At 41.9% G+C, this 22,292-nt stretch overlaps 1 protein-coding gene across 8 annotated transcripts in view; it reads right to left on the bottom strand.

The window, feature by feature from the left end:
• Window positions 1-310: 310 nt before the first annotated feature.
• Window positions 311-22,292, bottom strand: part of LOC127064094 (uncharacterized) — a 30,357-nt gene continuing 8,375 nt past the window's right edge. For 3 of the 8 annotated variants that reach the window (XM_050994700.1, XM_050994692.1, XM_050994684.1), the window contains exons 2-8: window positions 17,426-19,846; window positions 16,964-17,194; window positions 9,441-9,554; window positions 9,183-9,269; window positions 2,573-2,773; window positions 2,274-2,456; window positions 311-2,081 (exon numbers count right to left, since the gene is read on the bottom strand). In XM_050994700.1, coding sequence (XP_050850657.1) covers window positions 1,369-2,081; window positions 2,274-2,456; window positions 2,573-2,773; window positions 9,183-9,269; window positions 9,441-9,554; window positions 16,964-17,194; window positions 17,426-17,738 — 1,842 coding nt within the window. In that variant the 5' untranslated portion in view covers window positions 17,739-19,846 and the 3' untranslated portion in view covers window positions 311-1,368. Of the gene's footprint in view, window positions 2,082-2,273; window positions 2,457-2,572; window positions 2,774-9,182; window positions 9,270-9,440; window positions 9,555-16,963; window positions 17,195-17,425; window positions 21,123-22,292 lie in introns of those variants that run through there. The other 5 variants (XM_050994667.1, XM_050994675.1, XM_050994659.1 and 2 more) reach the window with 5 other exon arrangements.

Below are 22,292 nucleotides of genomic sequence, written 5' to 3'. Positions count from 1 at the left end.
CCGCTGCATCTGCTTCAACCCAGAAGCCCCACCCAACCAACCACCCAACCAACCCTTTCCTCATTCTCCCTTGGATTAGCTTCGGTTACGTCGCACGCGTTGTCGAACAAATTTCCGTAATGTAATTCGTAATTTTTTTAAAGAAGTACACCGATTTCACTCTTTCTCTCTTTCTTCTTTTTTATTAGCGTATCGATATACATTGACATGATATTGACACTTACCTGAAAAATGATCTATTATTTTCGATCTTGAGAATCGAAAACGTGTGTGATTAATAAGTCAAATCAAATAAGGAACTAGACATGGAACGGATGATATTACTTTATTTGATGACGTAGATAAACAGTGAATTGTTCTCTTTATTTTCGGGCCGATATCACGCGTACGTCGATGTAAAGACAATCCGTGACTGACACGCGTTAAGACTATAATTATCGGTCTACGCTTTCGTTTATCGTTTCAACACATCGATAGAGATTATCCCGTAAAAATAAGGGAACTTTGACTTTGTGAAACACGCCGATACGGTTTCTCATTCATTCTTGGGATTTTTCTTATTTTTTTTTTACTTTTTTCCCCCTCCTTTTTTTCTTCTTTTTTTTTCCTTTTTTTTTTTATTTTTCTTTAAAGGAGTATTTATTATTTACAACGACACGAACATTCGCGATAACATCGCCCATATCGAATAAAATCAAATTTCGTCAATCTTTCTAATTAATTCAGAGTCTAGCCTAGTGATAATGATCGAGCGTGCGCGATGTAAAATAATAGATAATCGTTTCGAACAGGACAAACATCGTTTAAAAGTAATCCTCTCGCGTATGTTGATTATTAAATACAATAAAATTATTGCGATTCGAAATTGTCCAGCAAGAACGATCGATCGTAATTAGAACAACGAGATAGAATGAGACTTAATGAATGTTACTTGAAAATCTAATCTATATCGATAATGATGATTGGACGTTACATATATTTACATGCTATTACGAACATAAAACCCTGGTTAGTCCTCGAGTCATCGAAGTGATCTCCACGATAAAGTCTTAAAGTATTTCCTAAATATCTTTTGATTGTTGATTCTCGATCGCAGAAGAGAGAGAGGTTGATATTATTTACATTTAACTTATATTAATATTTAAAATACTTGAAAGTCGGCTCGTACTTATTAGATTTAAAAACGACGATCACTCGATCGACGATAACGATAACGTTATTTCTGATATCGTTCGAGAAATCTTGATCTCGTTAATCGTAGCAATGACGACATCACTCGTTTTATCCGTAACGATCGGAATCTCTTCCTTCAATGATTCCAATCATATTAACGTCTTAAACTTATCGATTGCACGTTGGTGAACCCTTTTAATAAGGTCTCCAGACGTGTCTCGGTTTGGGACTTCGTTCCCTTCGCGGTCTGATTGGTTCGATATTATCGTCCTTCTTCCTGATGGTCAAATCCTGACCTACGTTCTCTTTGTCCTGGCCCTTCTTCGTACTGAGATCGACGGTACCTTCCAAACGAATTTTCACGGTGTAATCGTTACCAATAGATACCTCGTGATCATTCTGAATCTCGGGATCGTTGAAATTTTCCATACTAGGTCGAAGAAGAATCGGTACGTCTCGAGAATTCGCGTCTCTCGAAGTTGTATCCTCCAAATCGCTTCTGCTCGGTGAAACTCTTGGCGAGTCCTGCTCAAGAAACGATTCCTCGCTAATCCGATCTCTCTTTCGATCTTGATCGTTCCTATCATCAACCTCTATACTTCCATCGGGACTGTCCATTCCTGATCTGTTCAAAGGATCTGGATCCTCTTGATCCGTTTTCCTGTCTTCTTTCGAGCTACCTTCGGGACTGTCACTTGTACCTCGTAACTTTCGAAGTTCTTCGAGTCTAGCCTGATCTGGTCTCTGTAATCGTTGTTGAGCCATTCTGAGAGCTAACGCGTGCCATTCAGGTTCCAGAATGTACTGTTGTGTGTGATAAAGCGGGTTGTAAAGCCATGAGGATTGAGGTAACAGTGGAGCGAATATCGATCCAAAGATCGATCCGGTTGCTCCTAATAGATGAAGACCTGTGTGAGTCGAAAGAGAAAGATAGATAGATAGATAGAGAAAGAGAGAGAGAGAGAGAGAGAGAGAGAGAGAGACAGACAGACAAAAAGAGAGGAAGAGAAAGAAAGAGAAAAAGAGGGAGAGATAGAGAGAATTAACACCTTCTTCGTTTTTACGTTATTCAACAGGGTAGATATTAATTTGAAATATACCTTGGAAATGCGGGTGATGTCCCGAGGGACTTGGGGTCGTAGTGGTAACCGATTCGGCCGGCGGTGTCGGTGCAGCTACGGTAGCTGTTGTTAATAATCCTGGTCCAGGATTTCCTGGTGAAGTTGTCGGTGGTACTTCTCTCACGGAGACACTGATAGGACCCAAATCGTTCCTCGTCGAATCTTTACAAGCAATAGAACAAAAAAAAACAAAAAGCAAGGAAATGTCAAGGTTTCACCATCGATCATTCTATGATTATAGTAATGAACTCTTTACAGATATAAAGAAACATTCTTACCGGTGTTAGAACCAGGCAGTCTGGGAGACCTCTGTTCGATAGCGTGATGAAAGGGGTTGAAGGCCGAGCCACCGGCCGGCGGTGGATGTGCGTGCGCGTGATGACCGGGTGGTGGCGGAAGACAATGCGGTGGTAAAGATCCTCTAGGTAATCCACCCCATCCTTGGCTCGCCCCTTGTTCCAGATTAATATGCTGCAAGCCTAAAAACGTTAATAATCCTTTCATCAAATTTTGTTACAAGATTTTCCTCCTAACTTTTCTTCCTCTTCTTTCTTTTTCTCTCATCGTTAATAGATATCCGTAGATTTACATGAATCAAAGAAGAAGATACATATACTATAGAATTTGATCAAAGCTTCGACGAAAAAGATCTCCTCCTTTTTATTTTGTAAATTTCTGCCATACTCCGAGATAATGGATATTATTATTTTCTTTTTCTTTTCCTTCTCTTTCCTGTTTTTTTCTTTTTTTCTTTTTTTTTTTCTTTGTACTTTATTTTCATTTTTCCAGAGAACACGACGCGGCTATCTACTTTCATGGACAGACGATCATCGAGTGGCAGGTAGAGATAGAAGAATGTTTCCCTTTGACGTAGTAGCATCCGCTTGACATGGATGGACAGTTAAATTTTTCCGGTGGTGAATAGAAAAACGATTGCTCGTCGTCTCTTTCTCGATCGTGGCCGATATTGCGAAACGATGGGGGGACGTGTGTATGAATGCAATTAAAACTCATGACATCAAAAGTTTGGTTTGAACGCGATACTTCAAAGACGCTGGACGGATGGTTAATTCGTTGGCAGGCTCTGAACTACGAGAAACGTGAAAAACGCTTAATAATGGGAATATTCGTTAGTACGTTTGGGAAGGAAGGGAAAGCATTACGAACAAACAACTATGATGCGTGTAGAGCATGAAGTAATAAAAGAAGTAAAAAAAAAAAAGAGAAAGAAAAAGAAGAAGAAAAAGAAGAAGAAGAAGGAAAAGGAAAAGGAGAAACAAAAAGGCAAAGAGAAAAAAAGAAAGAAAAGAGAAAACAAAAATAAACGAGAGAGAAAGAGAGCCGAGGTAAGCCTCGGCAGTCATCGACACGATATCGGTTTTTCGAAAGACCTTGATCAATAGCAGATTATGCCGTCATCTGTGCGAGGCAGTTTAAAAATTCCGTGAAAGCTCCGAAGCCACGGCGCGGCGTGGCGCTTTGGCGGGGGAGGAGAAGTGCGCGGCGGGGAGTATAAAGGAGGGGAAGGTGAAGGCAGAGTAGTAGGGAGAGTTGTCCATCGAGTGGCAGGTGGGCGTGTCGAAGGGAGCTTGCGACGTGTTTGATTGGTCGAGCCAACATTCCCACCGATTCTCTAGGTATCACGGGTGGGGATAGAAAAAGCTCGGTAGGGGTCGAAGGGGTGATTTTTAAGCTCTCTTTAAGCCGAGCTTGCCAGAGAGGACACCACTATCTCGCGTTCTACCACACTGCCGTGGCGCGTTGTGCGCGTAGAGCACGGAGTCGACGGAGCTTGCGAGAGAAGCTTGAGAGAGAGGAGCTTGTAGTCCCGCTACTTTATGAGGGGATTAAGAAAACGATAAGAGCTTTGCCGGCATCGTGCGCCACGTTGGACGGCTTTGATTCTACGTTGGTGCCTATTTTCCATTTTCCACTTTGAATATGAAACTTTTCTATATCAAGAAAGAAGTCAATGGGAAGCTCTCTCTTTCTTTTTCTTTTCTTTTCTTTTTTTTTCTTTTCTTTCCTTTTTTTTCTACACACGATTCTACATACGAATCGCTACGTTCGGATAGAATTTAGAACTGATATAGGGGAATATCGGATGAAAAAAAAAAAGAATAAAGAAAAGAAAAGAAGACAAAGAGGTACAATTGCGTATAGGGTTTATTCGCGAAAGAGGTAGATGACTTTGAATTGTTGGCGTTCGAAGAACAAGGAGTCCCAAAGCGATTGTAACATATTTTCAATTTAATAAACCCCCGAAAATGGTTGGCACCCTTTCCAACGTAACTCGTCTCTTGGAATAGAGGTGTATGGTAGTGGTGGTAGCGGCGGCGGGCGATAATTCCGAAAACAAATGAAGACTAATGAGGGGAGGGCCCTGTGAGGTCTCGGAGTGTGCGTGGGTAAGAAAGGTGTGGAGGGAGAGAAAGGGTTTTGAAAGGGTTCAAGGAGCTGCTACCCTTTAAGGGGTGAGAAATGTTAAGCTTAAACGTTACGGCTATAGAGTTAGTTGCCTTTGCAAAGCGCGCGCCTACCGATGGGGAAGCCGCGCTTTAAGGGATGACGTATTATCGAGTAGCGTGTTCAAAATGTGTTCGGTACTGGTCGCGCCACTTTGGGATGCGGTAATGTTACGTCACGTGTAATCGTTCGCGGGCTTTCCGGCAGTTCATTATGTGTCATTAATTTGCACTTTGGAAATCGATATCATTCAATCCATTTTCGGTGTTCACCACTCGATATTACAATAAAATAGACCCTTGGATTGGCCAAAAACAGAAGTTATATTTATCGTCGATAGTATCCATATACATTTTTTTCTTAATCATTTACTTTTTCATTCAAGGAGTCCTTTAAAAGGTGTTAAGTCCTTTGGTCTTTCAACGAGATAGGATACCAAAGTAAAGAGAGTAAAGCCGGTCGTTCTGGTTCCATCGTTAAGCCGTTAGAGCTTCGCACCGTAGATACATAATAAATTAATTCGCGTATTTTCCTGTCCTCCTTATCTATTCAAATCTATGCAAAACAGGCGTTAAAACGCCCTTCTTACTTCTAAGGCGTTAACCCTTGTGAAGCTCGCCTTCTCTTACCACCCTCTCCTTTCTCCATCTCTATGGATCTCTCTCTCTCTCTCTGTCTCTCTCTCTCTCTCTCTCTCTCTCTATCTATCTATCTGTCTTTCTCTCTCTCTCTCTCTCTTTCTCTCTCTCTCTCTCCCTTTCTCTTTCTCTCTCGTCCTCTTCTCTCGCTACCGTCGGTTAGATGTCTTTGCACACCCACCCTTTACGCCCGTTCTCATTATCGCGTCGCAGCAACCCCTAAAATGCCACCCTAGAAAGGTCTCTGGCACCGATCTGAGCTCTACCAACAGATATTTCCAGAAAGGACGAGAAAATTGCTGTCTCACTCATTCACACTCTCTCTCTTTCCGTCTGTCTCTCTTTCTCTCTTTCCATCTTTCTTCTCTCCTCACAAGTCTACTCTTCTTTCTAATGATGACAAAGAAGACAAAGTGCATTCTTCCGATCGATTCTCGACTAAAATTATTTATTCATTTCCATAAATATATTTATGCAAAAAATAATGTTAACAACGAATAGTAATCAACTAACGTGAGCTTTTACACCGAAATATTTTAGAACATAATGGAGGATAACTCTTGTCTAGTTCGTTTCATGGGACGAAGTACCGGCGTCTTAGGATGGTTTCGATATCTATGGTAACCAAGAAGACGACAGGAGGAAGGAGGTGAATAGCAGAGGAGTGTCATTAGTTACCGTCGCTTCCAGAGAAAGGACCCGGTCACCGGACCTGATTAAAAGACGGGATACCCGGTCGAGGGACGCCTTCCGAAGACTCCTGGGGGTGAAATGTGACGCGAATTTAAAGGATCTCCTGTGATTCGACACAGGAGTGGACAGGAACAACCCTTAAAAAGGTTCCCTTTAAGGACTCACTGGCGCATCTCCTGAAGGGTTGCTCAGTTTTCTCTGAAAAGGGCTCTTTAAGAGAACCTTTACCATGAATCAAAGATTCGATGGCTTTCATTCGTGTTTCCGATAAAGTATTATGTAATGCATTGTTCGACATTTCTTTTTTTTTTTTTTTCTTACTCCACTATCATAATCGATAATATCTTCTTAATTCAGAGAAAAGATTTCAACGACGTTTAATATTTTTCAAATCACTTTTCTTTCTTTCTCTCTGGAGAGAAAAGTCGACGTTCGAGAGTAAGTATATATATATATAAAAAAAAAAGAGAAAAGAAAGAATGAAAAGAGAGAACAAAAAAACAAGAGAAAAAATATAGCAGAAGAAGAAGCAAACTGGGGAAAAAGTGAGAAAGAAAAAGAATGATCTCCTTTAAAAGAGGCTACGAATTTACTGCAAAGCGATCCAAGAACGAAGCGACAGTTTTTAACTTAGCGCTCCTAACAATCTCCCCCAAATGAGGTAAAGGCCACCTTATTGAAACAGGGGTTGCGATTTTTCCTGTGCTCTTTCTCCGCCCCCTCAAGCGTAGGCGGTTAATTGACACGGGAGGGTAGAAAGTGGGTGGGATGGGGCCGTGCTAGCTTCTCTTGTTAACTCGAATCCCGGCTCTCGCGATTTTTCATCCCCTTAGCAAGACTGACAAAGACGATGGCACGGCCTCTCGGGAGGCACGTGATCGGGATGTTTTTCTTCTTGGACAATCTCGGTTGGGATTTTTCACGTGGTACCTGTCTTCGAACGCATTTATTATTCTTCTTCTTCATCCCTCTGTTTCTTTCTCTCTCTCTCTCTCTCTCTCTCTCTCTCTCATTCTCGCTCTCGCTCTCTTTCTCTTTTTTATAGGATACTTAAGTTTCGAGTTTCTATCTTATAGAATGAAAAGTACCAATGAAACTTCTTTGATACTTAGATTTATCGAAGTTGCATTCATTTGACACAATAAGGGAAAATTAAAAGAAGAAGAAGAGTCTCTTAGAAAGGTACTTGTCGGACTCGGAAAAATCTCTCTACGGGTTCGAGGAAACGCGTAAAATTCGTCCCTTCTGTCGGGGTAGGCCGAACGAAATTTAATAACATCCCCCTAGTTACACCTCAATGGGCACCTTAACAACCCCGATATGGCTAGGTTCTCTCTCTACTCTCTTACTTCCACACGTCTATCGTACTCTTATTTACCCTTACCACTTCTCTTTCAACCTCCGATATCTAATAAACCAGCCCTTGAAACGCATCCTTATCCAGCCAGCGATACACCCTTGACTTCCGTACTTAGAAGGTACCACGATGACCGGCCGTCAGACTGGACGGAGGCGCAATCTATGTGAAAACGGACGAACTAGGAAGGAAAGGGTTGAAAAATCTGGCGGGTACTACACGAAATAAACCGATCGATATTCCCTTTATTTCGCTGTCCATTTCCATCGCCTGCCTCAAATGCAGTATTATTGACCCAATTAATCCGACCGATTGAAAAAACTTTGTTAAGGCAGTTTGCTCCAAAAAAACATCATAACCTAATATCTAATCCAAAGAATTCTCTAAATAGAAATTCTCCCCTTGTTGAGATTGTTCGATCGTCTTCATTCTATACTTGATCGATACGTTACTATTTGTGCTATACCTTAATAACTAATAAACGTTGAGAGTAGAACGAACAGTTCGACGGACGTGACCTTTTCTTATTGGTTAAAATTACAATGAAACGGTCCGAGGGTAAATTGAAGTTTTAGAGGAATCGGGTGCGGCAGTGCTCGGTCCTTGATTGAGTAGAACGGTTATATATGTTGGTGAAGAGAGACAGAGAGAGAGAGAGAGAGAGAGAGAGAGAGAGAGAGAGAGAGAGACAGACAGAGAGAGAAAGAGAGAGAAAGAGAGAGGAGGAGAAGGAGGAGGGATTGGCCGGGGAAGAGGTAGCGGAATGGTTGGCGAGAAATCGACGGCAGGACGGGCTAACCTCCCCCGCCGCACTACCCTCGAGGGCAGAAGGGAGCGAAGCTCCGTTAAGCCGCTTATCATGCCGAAACAATACACTGTCGGTGCACCAGTATCAGTACCCGACCCTCGGTGCTCGAGGCTAGTCCCATCAAAATTTCGAGCTCCGAACGAGTTTCAATGGAATTCGAGCTTTCGGGCTTGCCCTGTCGAAGCAGCTGCAGTTCAAAAAACATTGCGCATTTGCGATATCGTATAGTTAATCACGAGAGAGCTTCGTGGGAAGGGAATGCGATCTGATTTCGAACGGGGTCGACGCGCTTAATGGAAAATTAAAGATTTTCTGGGATCGAGAATTGGCAATGGACTTTGATGTAGCTGGATGTGAGAGTCGAGGTGGGATCGTCGTATGAATTTAGGGGGTTGGAGGGAAGGAAGGAAGGAAAGAAAGGAAAAAAGAAAAAGGGAAAAAAAAGGGAGAAGAAATAAAATAAAAATAGTTGACGAGAGTAGAAACTCTCGATAGGTACACACGGTCTCGAATTTAAACCGATGGAAAGGAAAAGGCAGAGTTCGCCGCTAGCGTCGGGAGCTTAATCAGAGTCTTCTCCACTTAGGCGCCCGTGGCAAAACTCAATTTTGAGTCTGCGCCTGCCGACGCTCAATTTTGACACCCTTCCTAGCCACGAAGTCGGGCAAGTAGGAAGACGGATGAGGGTGGGGTACGATGAGATAGTGGGACGAGGAGGAGCAAGTCTGCTTTCGTAGAAGGATGAAAGCGGAGGATCCTGCCTTCGCTCGGCTCGCGAGAGGGTGCAAACTTAGTTATCTATCGACGAGGAGGAATTCTGAATGGCCGAGAAGGTGATAGAGAACAGGGGCAGGTACGAGACACGCTGAAACTCCGAGTAACGGGACGAAGGAACGCGTGTCTTCGATTAGAGAACACCCACTTACCGGACAGCTTGAATCCCAACGGATCCTGTGGGTGTCCGAATGGGAATGGTCGAGGTCCGAAGTGAAATGGATGAAAAGCTTGGTGTCCTGAAACGTGAGAGGAATAATATTAGTCCTCCGATCACTCCCCTCGTCATTAATTTTCATTTTCACAAATGCTATTACCTCTCGATCTTACGTAAAGAAATTAATTCTGTTCTAATGTTATACTATAGGAATAGGATAATTGCCTACGGTAGGTAAAGTCGAGCGACTCACTTGTCTTAGACCTTGGCTCTCTAGGACCATCCACGGTGACCTTGATCGCTTTCGATAAGGTGGCTACCTGAGGTGGCGTTGTTTGCAGCATTATGGTTAGGGTAAAGCTCTTCCCTGGAAAGAGAAATGGAAATAAAGAAGGAAAGCGCGAAGATGAAGAAGGGACGATGAGTTCGAAACAATTATCGCTTGGTGGTAAACGTAAAAAGAAGAAAGACGAATCGTTCCCAGAGGATTTCCAAGAAGACTTTATCTCATAGTAGATAGGATATTAAAAGTCATAAGAGTCAAAAGGGCAATCTTTTGGTTTCTCGCTTTCCACGTTCTTTCATTATTTAGGTTTCATTCTGCTGGCCACGAAATGACTAGCTCTCGCCTAACAGCCCCGTCAATTTTTTAAGAAATCACATTCACCTCGTACCTTCTTTCATTCCTTCGATTCGTCGTCTGTGAAGGATTCTCGATACTCGAACAGGATATTTTTTATCGTCTCCCTATCGCTATCACGAAAAACGCTTCCGATGACGCACGGAAAAGGGCGGAAGGGCGATGCAATTCGCTCGTTGGAAACAAAACACAAATGTGCCGGAAGTAAGGGGTGAACGAGTGGCGCCACCGTGTCGACGTTCGACCACCCTTCTCCACCGAATCGTTCTGGATATGTTAATGTCGTCGAGCATTAAACGTTACCATCAGAAATGACACTGATCGTCACACACGATGTTATCCAAAAAAAAATTCGAACAACGTCGAATCTACGTTGTAACGCATCCACACATATGCATACACACGCGCGCACACACATATATATACGCGTATACATATATAAGTATTAAGTTTCTACATGAATGACTAGGGAAAAAAGTTTACGAGGGATAGAAGAGAGAGAGAGAGAGAGAGAAAGAGAGAGAAAAAAGGTTTGTTTCCACAAAAGCAAACAAAGTACTCGCTCACGCTAACATCGTGTATGGGTTAGAGCAATGAAACAGGAAGCTCGGCAGGTTTTCCTACCGTTACTGAGTCAAGTAGTACAGCTTATAATGGAGTTGCCAAGCTCGAGCGTACGCGTATATGCACGCTTCCGGGGGTAGTTTTATTTTATGGTGCCGAGACCAGCTTGGTAAACGAGTTGGTTTTTACGGTGAACCACGACATTTAACCGGCTTACCACCGTCGCCAAGCAAAATATTCGAGTGGTCTTTGACTTCCAACGAATGAGTACGAGAACTTTGCCAAAAGAGAAAAACAAAAAGAAAAAGAAGAAAAAGATAAAATACCAACTGTGGATTCAATAACGTTTAACGTTAGTCGGATTTATTTTCCTACAAAAAGAAAAGGACAAAGAAAAAGAAGAGAAGAAGAAAAAAAAGAAAATTATTTGCAAATGAAAGACGACGTTTAAACGGAAGGCAAAGCAGCAACGAGAGGAAAGTTTATTGCCAAGCCGTATGGTGTCAAGTCCGCGAGGGCGCCGGCAACACGAATCGAGGGTGATGCCAGGCATTTTGAGGGTGTTTATGAGGCATTATGTGTAACTCGCTGGAAGAACGATCCTCCCTCTTGAGGTCTATTGCCCTCCAACTACGTGTACGTCTAGCGAAATTGTAATTCATTCGGTACGAACCCGACGACGAGATTTTCGCGAACGTTGAAAAGCTCTTTTTTCATTTGTCACATTTGATATTATTTTTTAATATCGTCTATTGGAATATTACATTTGTTTTTTTCCTCTCTTCTCTCTCTCTCTCTCTCTTTCTCTCTCTCTCTCTCTTTCTCTCTCTCTCTCTCTCTCTCTCTCTTGTTTTTGGCTTCACGATAGCTCTACATCCAACGTTTATTCGTAAAAGCCGACAAGAATTTGCACACCAGACGTAACATTCGCGTTCGCCCTAAGTTTGCTCTTGGATCATGCAGCGTTAAAAACTCCCCTGTTTGCTGGCGAGCCAAGCGCAAAGGGGCTAGTACCTCTACTACCTCGGATCGTTATTTCCAAGTGTTTGTCGTCTTTTAAGATTCTGACGTTTTGACTAGCCGAATCGGGATGGGTCAGGCCTGGTAAAATATAGATCGATTGACGTACATAGTTTTAATAGAAAAAAGAAAAAAAGAACAAGAAGAAGAAGAACAAGACATGGACGATAACGCGTGATAGACTTTATCGAGTTTATGAATAGAAGAAGCGTTTAAAATCGTAGAGGGAAATTTTCGATATCAAGAAAATTAGCGGTAACGGTAGAAATGATTTCGGTGCGAAAATGATTTAATAAGTAGTAAAGACCCGTCCAAGTTGAGAAGGGTCGACGTTCGTTTTCAGGGACCTTTTAAAAATACTCCCTTAGCGTGTTCGGTCGAGGGAACAGCTGTTGCGATCGTTTGCTCTTCGGACGAACGACTCTATATCGGATCTCGACCGAATTGCTTCGGATAACATGGTCCGATCATACTTATACCTAATCGCGATTACTCGCAATTTAATATTAACAATTAAAATCTGTATTTATCTACTCGAGATCTATATTTTTCAAACGGAACAAATTGATATTGTCGGAATAAAAACTGATCGTAATCTCCTTCGCGTTCGTTTGGCATCGCCATTCTTTAAACAATAAGAACAATCGATCGTAAGATGGAAAAGTTTTGTCAGATGAGAGAGAAAGAGAGAAAGAGAGAGAGAGAGAGACTAATTCTCGAAAAGAGGTAATCCGTTCTCTTCGATTCGTGAGGAAACATACATAGGTGATACCGGAAACGCGTGAGAACGCAGTAGTACTACTACGCTACGTCGTATTCTACGACAGGGTCAGTGAATCTCGTCGACCACCTCGACGACGTTTTTCCCAATTAAAAATTAAAAAATCCAGTTGCCAAGAGCGGCGTAAGGGGTCGCGGGTAAAAGAGAGAGACAGAGGTAAAGATAAAGAGAGAGAGAGAGGTAAAGAGGGAGAGAAAGAAAGGACTGGACTCGCATGGTGGATGACTGCGCCCGAGTCTTTCTACCGATTAAATATTATTTTTCGCTCTGGTCTCCGAGCGACATTTCTACGTAACGACGACGAATCCGTTTCTTTTTTACAGACGCTAATCCTGCGTTTTCTGTGTTCTCTTTCGGTATGCACGTACATATATATATACATGTATACATACATATATGTATGTACGTATTTATATGTATATATATATCTCTATCCTTCTCTATCTTTCAATCTCTCTGTTGTTACAACGAGCACATTAACGGAAACGCTTCGACGATCGTCCAGTCCTACGAAGTAGAAACTTTTCTCGCTCGACGACAGCCCTTCCGATTATCCGTGAATGTATTCCTTCCGTCGCGTTCGAATCAGCCTTCTCCCCTATCCCATCCCCAATTTTCTCACACCAGAAACAACATCCAGATGTATCAGGATGCAAGATCTCGAAACGTCCGAGCGTGAAACAAACATTAATTCTTAACGCAATTCTTTCTCGAAGGAAAACGTGAAAACGAACCGTTGTTGGAGGTTCGGGGGAACTTGGGGGAGGTTGTTCCGTTGGATTCGTCGTCCAGTGTTAGCGATATCATAGAAAGGGTTGAAAGAGGTGGGGATAGGTCCAGGGGTGTTTCCGCCGGGTGAATCGCCGCGATGATCTAAAGCGAGTTCCTCCTTCCATACTCGAGCCGTTCGGATCAGAGCTCCACGAATCGAGGCGAGGGATTCCATTGCAGCAGGACATCGGTCAGGATCTGCCTGTCGATAGTCCACGTTTTCTCTCGCTTTTTTCTATCTCTATCTCTATCTCTATCTCTCTCTCTCTTTCTCTCTTACTCTCTCTTTTCTTTTTTTCTTTGCTCTCTTCCTGCTCGTACCTCGGTCGAACCGTCATAAAACACAGGTAACTCCGGTATTTATGTCCGTCGTTTTTACGGGCGTCGTTGGGTCGAACGTAGGGACACTATGGATATATATCTACATATGAAGAGAAAGATAGAGAAACTCACTCGCTCTCTCGCTTGCTTGCTCGCTCGCTCACTCATATGCACACAAATATCTACGTAGGACACTACATACACATACGTATACACATATACGTACAAATAGGACGATGAGAAGACCGACGGCGCGTCTCGACGAGAACGGCCCGTGACTCCTAGCAGTCGGAGGTTGACGCTAATCCCTGTCCGGGATAGCGAAAGGGGTGGCCGAGTGATATACGCCCCTGCGCCGGTATGATAATATTCCTCCACCCACGAGTCCTCTTCCTACGCTCTCTCTCTCTCTCTCTCTCTCTCTCTCTCTCTCTCTCTCTCTTTCTCTCTCTCTCTCTCTCTCTCTCTCTTACCCTGTTTCACTCGACGTACATGCTCGTTATGCCCACGCGTGCGATGAGACATCGACGATATCGCGCCCTAACTTTTCTTTTTTTATACTAATTTTTCAACAATTTCTATTCCTTCCTATAAAAAACCCTTGCTTCATCAATTTTTTCGCCTAACATTTGCTTTCCTTTTTTTTTTTGGTCGTTTTTTATTTTTGTTTTCTCTTTTGTGTCTATAAACGAAGTTCACTTCTTCAATTTCTCTCGTTCTCTCTCTCTCTCTCTCTCTCTCTCTCTCTCGCTTTCTTTCTCTCTTTTTCTCTCTTTCTCTTTCTCTTTCTCTCTCATTCATCCCGTATGCTACGCGAGAGAATTTTGTAAAACTACGAAATTGTAAAAGAGACGCTAGAGTAGGGTGCTATTAAAGTCCGTCCATTATTTACAGCTCGCGAAAATGAAGTACAAAAGAGAGCTGGTACAGAGAGAGGTCGAATCGGTTTTGATATTTCAGCGGGCGTCATTCCTGGGCAATAATCATTTATCGTTCAGATTCGCGATATTAAATTTGTCTCACAAAAGCCGCGAGCAAGGGTGGACCAAATATTTGCCTTAAAAAAAAGACCAGCCCATTCTCATATCCCGCGTGGAAAATAACAACAGGGATATGGAGTAGGAAAGAGATAGAGAGATAGATAGATAGATAGATAGATAGATAGATAGATAGATAGATAGATAGATAAAAAGAAAGAGAGAGAGAGAGAGAGAGAGAGAGAAAGAAAAAGAGAGAAAGAGAGAGAGAGAGACAGCAACTCGCAAAAATACACGCGAAATCTCTGTATAAAAGGGTGCGAGTGAAATTATGCGCTATGTACGACGAACTCGTCGATGGGCAGTCGACAATTTCTCGTTTTACTTAACAATCGCGCGCTACGATGTAATCATTCCATTTTTATTTCGTATAACGATATTTCAGAGAGTAAATAGGTAACAATATTTCATTGTCGCAATGTATAAAAATATTTTATTGCAATACGTTTACTTTCGTACAAAAATATATTCTTCATTTATTTCATGGTAAAAAGAAAAAATTAATAAACAAAACAAAATAAGAAAAAAATGAAAGGACAGAGAAAAAGAAAGAAAATTAATAAAAAACGAAAAAGGAAAGAAGAAAAGAAAAAGTAAAGTAAAAAAATATCTAATCGCGTACGATCGAGGCCTCAGTTTCGTGAGAATAGTGGAAAGATCGGCGAAGGTGATCTCGCGAGCAAGATATCTACGTTTAGCGATGCACTAACGATCTTGAATGATCCATCTCTTCCATAAAGGTTATAGAGGCAAATCGTTGCGTACCGACGGTAGTTAAGGGCTGCCCGTAATACAGTAATGAGGGCTTACTGCCATGGAAACCAAAGCCGCTTACAGCCAACCACTCTACCTCCGCTCTTTCACGTAGGCACCTACCCATGCTACTCGTCTCATCGTCCCGATTTCCTATATATATATATATATATATATATATATATATATGTATATATGTGTGTTTGTGTGTGTGTGTGTGTACATTTTACATATATATATATATATATATATATATATATATATATATATATATATATATCATAGATATCCTCATCTGCGGCTCTCTCAACGAAAAATAAAATTTTAAAACGACTGGGAAAGTCGACGATTGTTAGCTGGACAAAAGTTAACGAATCCTTTGCGAGAGATTTTCTAAAATTTTTGTTTAATTTCTTTCTTTCTTTTGTCATTTTGTTTTCTTCTCATATTTTCCTAAATTTCTTGCTTCGTTAAAAACTATCGTTAATAATGAAGAAATAAATTGTAAGAACAAAGAGAACGATCAACTATACTCAAACCACATCGTTTAAAAAGCAGTCCGTCTCTCTACTGAAAAAGGGATGGTGTTTCGGCCTAAGGAGCTCCCAATATCGCGGACCCCGCAATTTCCTTTTCCAATTTGCCATAAACAAGTCGAACAGCCCCTCGTTAACAGGCTACGCTCGCGACTGCTCTCTTGAAAGTTCGACGTCGCGAGATCGTAGAAGAGAAACGGAGGTCGGTGGGTTAAGTTCGAAAGGTAGTAGTAAGGGATCGAATCGAGGATGGAACTGGTAGTGGTGATGATGATGGTGGCGGTGGTGTTGGTGGTAGTGGTTGGGTGCAACTCGGTCGAATTAAAGGAATTAAAGGACGCCTCGTTTCTCGTATCTTTCTTTCTCTTTCTATCACTTTTCTCTCCTCGTCTCACTCCATCCACTCACCCACCTTTCTCTCTCTCTCTCTCTCTCTCTCTCTTTCTTTTTCTTTTATACGTTATTTCACCCTTCTTGGAAAAAGGGCGATAGGAAAGGAAAGAAAAGAGAGAAGAAGAAAAAAAATAAAAACGAAAAAGAAACTTTGCTCTTCTACTTCGAACCGAATCGAAAGCCTTCCACTTATTCGCGATTTTCTTCGAGATGCGCGCGACGTTTGCATTAAGTCCGTAATGGTCGCGATTATTAGCGCGCATTATTCAGGGTCTCTTCGGAGACCCATTCTTTTTTCTCTCCTCTCTAAAATTTTTCATCTCTTTCTGTCTGTCTTTCTTTCCTCCTCTCTTTCTTTCTCTCTCTCTCTCTCTCTCTCTCTCTCTCTCTCTCTCTCTCTCTCTCTCTCTCTCTCTCTCTCTCTTTCTTAGGGAAAGGAAAGGGAAGGAAAGGAACGATGAATTATTGATACGCGGAGAAAGGGAGAATTAAAAAATCTCTAGAACCAAAATCACGCGAGACGGCACGCTTTGCTACTGTCCCGTGGTATTCACCTAGTGAATTAAAAATGAAGATTCGAATGGTCGTATCGTGGTATGGGACTTGCTTTTTGGCGGTGGAAAAACGAGGCCATCGGTTAGGACCACCCCTGTCTTAATGTATCTATCTTGTGAATCATTGAAGATCTTACGTTAAGAAGAGTAATTTAAAAAAGGAAAAGAAAAAAATCAATTTAGAGAGAAAGGAAGAGAAAAAGATAGATCAGTACGTTTAACGAATATGTCTCTTCTTAAAAAATTATTTCAAACGTAACGTAATTATCTTTTAATTGTTATAATATTTTTCTTAGTCGAAGTCGATGTATGTTTTCTCTTGAAAAGTTATTTTAAATCGATGTAATTATTTTCTAACTATTTCAATATTTCCTTTAGCGAAAGTCAATAATATATATTCACTTACCTCTACCACTTCTACCGACGAATCTAAGATCGTTGAATTTAGCAACTTGATTCTTCATTAATGCGGTGGAATTCCGTAACTCCGCGCAACAGTTTTCGTCGTTGCCCGCCCGTACAGTGACCAAGGTGCCGTCACCGACCTCACCAAGTGCCACTACTTTGAAAGCTACCGGAAGAGTCTTGTTTGATCTCCAATGCGACGGTAGAACTGTGCATACCACGTGTGGACAACCTTTCGAACAAACAAGTAGCTTTATTGATCTATTTGTCATCGATATTAATTAACCACTTGACCACAAATGACGAATCCTACTCTTCATGATAATCCAATGATAAATTATACAATGATGAGGTAGAATCGCCACGAGATTTTTATAAATGGATATTAAAAATAATTAATCAAGAGGTTAATCGTTCTTTGTCTAATTTATCTTTCTCTAGTTTTTAATGTAATAAAAATTACCTGTTCGCACGAGTTCTCCAGGATGTTCAGCAAGCAAACCATCCAACGTCCTTTCGGCGAGTAGATCAGCAGTGAGTGCATAATCGGAATGGTGATTACCACTAGTAGAACCTTGAGGAGGCACGTCGTTAGCTAGGTGCATTCTTCTCCTCGACGAAGAGGCCCTAGTCCTACGTATTCTCGCTCCACCGATTTGATTCGCTGGAATCGCTTGATGTCCTTGATGATCACCGCGAACCGATCTAGGATCGGGATAATCTAGGCCAGGAGGCCGATCTTCGGGACGAACAACATCTCGCGAAGGATTCGTCATGAGAGCAGGATCATCAGTTTTTTCTTACTTCGTATAAGAAAAAGTACGTTCTCTCTTTTGAACTAGTGATCGCTCAAACTGGTGAACACAATCGATCGAATCCTTTTATCGATCTTCGGGATTGGAGAATAAAACTTGAGAGAGAGAGAGAGAGAGAGGGGAGGAGAGAAAGAGAGAGAGGAAAAGCACGCGTTCGCTGATTTCGATCAAACTGATAACTCTTGTGGATCAGGAAGAACGCGTTAAGAACGATAGCTTCTCCCGAAGGAATCAGATTTGTTGGCTTCAGAAACGAATGCCATACAGAATGCTGCTCGGTTGCTCTTACTTGGCCTACGGACCCCAGGATCCTTTGATCCTTATTTCATTATCTCGCTTTGGGAGAGGAGCATCCGTTTGCAAATTCTTCCTCCCGTCTCGATTGCCAAGTCGCGGAGAAAATTCGTTTTATTGGAATCGACAGGAAGTACCACCCTCTCTCTCTTCTCTTTTTTTTTCTTTTTTTCTTTCCTTCTTCTTCTACTACTAGTACTACTATTACTTCTTCTTCTTTTTCTTCGTCTTCTTCTTCTTCTTTCTCAAACTTTTTCCCTTTTTTTTCTTTTTTTCTCTTCGCGTCTTTATCCCCGTCGAACGATATACAATACTACCGTCTTCCTTTCTTCGCGATACAGGACGCACTCGAGAGCCGGTCCGATATTACTTTTAACTTCCTTCCCGTCGTTAGATCGCACACTTGGAAATAATTTAAAGGATCGAGAGTATCCCGAGACAGGGAAGATCTCTACGCTTAAATTCACCCGCGTTCGTTGAGTTCCCACGAAACATACAGTTGTCACGTGTATCGAATTGAATCAGTCCGTCGAGTTTACCCTACCCCGTCTCATCAATCGAGAACGATAACACGTTGAACGCGAAAAGGAAAAACGAGAAAGGAAAAATAAAGGAGCAACAGAAATTAGCTAATAATAATTGGTCCTTTTAGAAAAAAAAAAGAAAAAAGAATCTTCTTTCAACTTGAGAACAATTCGTTTAGCTTTGTACACTTGTTAAGAACGTTTGCCGAACACGACACTGCGAACGAAATCACTTTTTTCCCATCGAACAACAAATTCTCGTTGGTTCAATCGTTCGATCTTAAAGATTTCTTCATGACGAGTATCCAAGATCCTCCGATCCAGAAGATAACGTAACTGACTTGTATGATCCAGGAGAGAAACCAGAGACGAAGTGAGATCTTCGTAGGTCGTCTTGATAACGTTTCTCGAACTGCTGGCAAGGATGACGAAGGTAGTCGTTCACCTGGCGATACCTCGGCGGGTGGCAGCGGCAACTTGTACGGGGTAGGATAGGGTGTTTAACTCGCGCGGTCTCGTTTCGGTTCGGCGGTGGAAGATGGCGGCTTCTGCGGTGGAGCCGCGCGGTGTGGTTGCGGTGTATTTTTGAGGCTGCCGCCCCCAGCCACCACCGAGACCACCCCGGGTAAACCCCCTTCCTCCGCCGCTCGTCCCTCCACCTCTTCCTCCTCCTCCTCCTCTTCCTCCACGCCGCCACCACCCCCGCCGACCCTCTCGCACCCCTAAAACTCGCTCTGGTGGGGGATGCTTTTTCCAAGCGGTGGGGAAAAATCTCTCTTTCTCCCTCTATCTGGCACTCTTCTCTCTTTATCTATCTCTCTCTCTTTCCTCCTCTTCGCTTTTCTCCTTCTCTTCTACTATTTCTCTCTCCCTCTTTTTCTCTCTCCCTCTTTCTCTCTCTCTCTCTCTCTCGTTTTATCACTTTCTCTCTCTCTCTCTCTCGTTTTATCACTTTCTCTCTCTCTCTCTCTCTATCTATCTATATGTGTCCTTCTTTCTCTCTCTTTCTCTATCTCTCTTTTCCTCTCTCTACTGATGCCAGCGATGACGCCTCACCGGATGACGCCAAACGTCCTCTCTACTCTTTACTCTGATCACTGTGTGGTGGTTCCTCGACTCTTATTCTTTTCTTTCGACTCTTCGAACTTTTATTACGATTCATCTTCGTCACTCCAAAGTTCCCGATGTCTCGGATAACCTCGAATGTCTTCCTCGATGATCTCCATGAAGATTCTTCTCGTTCCGTTCTAGCTTTTACATATCGATTATGATTTCTCTCTCTCTCTCTCTCTCTCTCTCTCTCTCTCTCTGTCTCTGTCTCTTTGTTCTTTCTCTTTTTCCTCTCTCTCTCTCTCTCTTTTTGAATTTTAGAAACTCAAGAATAGATCAATTATTGATATAATTCTCTAATTTCCGACGACGACTATAACCAACTGGATTACTCTACATTCGATCGTTAAAACGCGGATAAGTATCACGAACGCGTATACAAGCGATCACTCGCTCGTTACGTAATTTATCGGTAATAATTATCATCGTCATTGCTTTTTGGTGATACTCGAAATGATGGAAAGGGTTGTGGCCTGAATTACGATGGGTTATATTAAACATATCGACGGATCTGACCGCGTAAAAGTAAAATTAACCGTCGTCATCGTCATCATCGTCATTCGTTCGTTCGTTCGTTCGTTCGTTCGTTCGTTCGTTAGTTAGTTCGTTTGTTCGTTAGTTCATTCGTTTCGGATAGTTAATAAGAACTATTCGTAATCGACCACACGATTTCTATATTAATCGATTTCCACATGTCCTCTTCGATATTAGATATCTCTTATTGGTCCGTATATTTAGCACCGTTCTATCGAGCTAATTACTTATTCCATTATTATCGATTATATCGCGACCTGCCGTAAAATCACCGCGCGGTTACGCATTTTTACCTCGTTAGCCAGTCGCTTTATTTGTCTTTTTGTTGTTGTTGTTGTTGTTGTTGTTGTTCTATTTTTTTTGTTTCGTTTCTCTTTTTTTCAGGGAAAAAAACCGAACACGCAGTAACACATTGTAAAGCCGCGATCACTGGTTCGCTCGTTTGTCCATGAGATTTTTCACTATACTCTCTCTCTCTCTTTCTCTCTCTCTCTCTCTCTATATATATATATATATATATATATATATATATCTTTCTTTCTCTCTTTCTCTTTCTCTCATACACGGATTTTTAAACAGATCAACTCGTTCGATCTTTCAAATCATGCGCCGAGAGAATCTCTTCGTTCTTTCGTATAGTTCTAGAGAGGAACTAAAAAATATCGTCGTCCACGTGTTCTTTTCCTTTAACGTAGGCGACGTCGTATTATCTTTCTTTCCCGTCTATTCCTTCCTGCTTCCGTCGTTCAACGACCGCCCCGCCGCGCGAGACTGCGAAACGACACTGTGAAGAAAGGGAAAACAAAGACGGTAGAAAGGCCCCCTCGTGTAGTTGCGTTTAGCACCGAGTATATACCGGGGGTTGCGCGATGCTTGGGGCTCCTCTCTTCGAGGGTGCAAGCTGTTGAGCGAGTGAGTGAGAAAGAGAAAGAAAGAGAGAAAGAGAGGAAAAGAAAGAGAAAGAGATAAAGAGAAGGCAAAGTTGGGGTGGAAGATTGGAGTGAGATGACTAGAACGGAGAAAGAGAAAAAGAGAGAAGAATGAATGAGTAAGTGTGAGAGAGAGAGAGAGAAAGAGAGATACTTTCTCTTAACATCCCTTCTCGCAATAAGTCGCCTTCAAGATTCGAATACATATTATAAAGCTAACACCGTTCCTAATGATTTCTAACGCGACTCGACGTTAAATCGCAGATTTACGAGGACCCATCCAATACCGTCGCGTTTCGTTCCGTTCCGTAGCGTTACGTTGCAACGCGTCGCCCTGCGTTACGACGTTTTTTATGTAATCGCATTTACGTACGATTAATCGTTTATCTTACTTGTTTGCTCTCGAGGCTCGATTTATCGCCTTCCGGCTTTCGTCCGATAAATAACCAAACAAATGATTAAATTAATAATCTATAAAGCGAAAATCTCCTGACGTTGAATCATATTGTACATATTTTCTTTCCTCTTTCGTGATTGTCGGAAATTATTTTGATAGAAAAAGTAAGGAACGGATATTTTCTTGCGACGCGATACTTTATCACTACGTTCGATCCTTGATTTTTGCGACTAGTTTTTAGCAACTTAATATGGGAGATCGAACGGAACTAGACGAGAGAACGTGCGAGACTCGTCACTTTTTCGAGCGCTGACAACGAGACTATCGATCATGACGTATCTATAGGAGAACCCCTAAATGAGAAGAGAGAGAGAGTCTCGAACCCCCTATATATACATGGATATATATTAACCCCCTGTATGTATATATGTATAATCCTGCACCCCTATGGCTAACAATACGTAGACCCCTAAACGATGCACTTTGTTGAGCTGGTTCCACTTACGATTCGTGTTTTCTATATATAGTTGCTTTTTTCTTTGATACATCTCGTGGAATTGAGAATGGAAATGTTAGAAAGAATGAGAGTTAAAAGTGACTGTAGGAATCAGATACATGCTCGATAAAACTATGACGATTAGATTAATTGGAATTTTCTTGAGTTTTACAAATTAATGTAAATAGAAGATAATTCGAAGCTTTTGCATAAATTATTTTCAAAAGTTTT

This window comes from Vespula vulgaris, chromosome 1 (assembly GCF_905475345.1).
Source record: "Vespula vulgaris chromosome 1, iyVesVulg1.1, whole genome shotgun sequence".
NCBI lineage: Eukaryota > Metazoa > Arthropoda > Insecta > Hymenoptera > Vespidae > Vespula > Vespula vulgaris.
The sequence above is the reverse complement of the archived record's forward strand: the minus strand, read 5'-3'. Positions and strand labels throughout refer to the sequence as shown.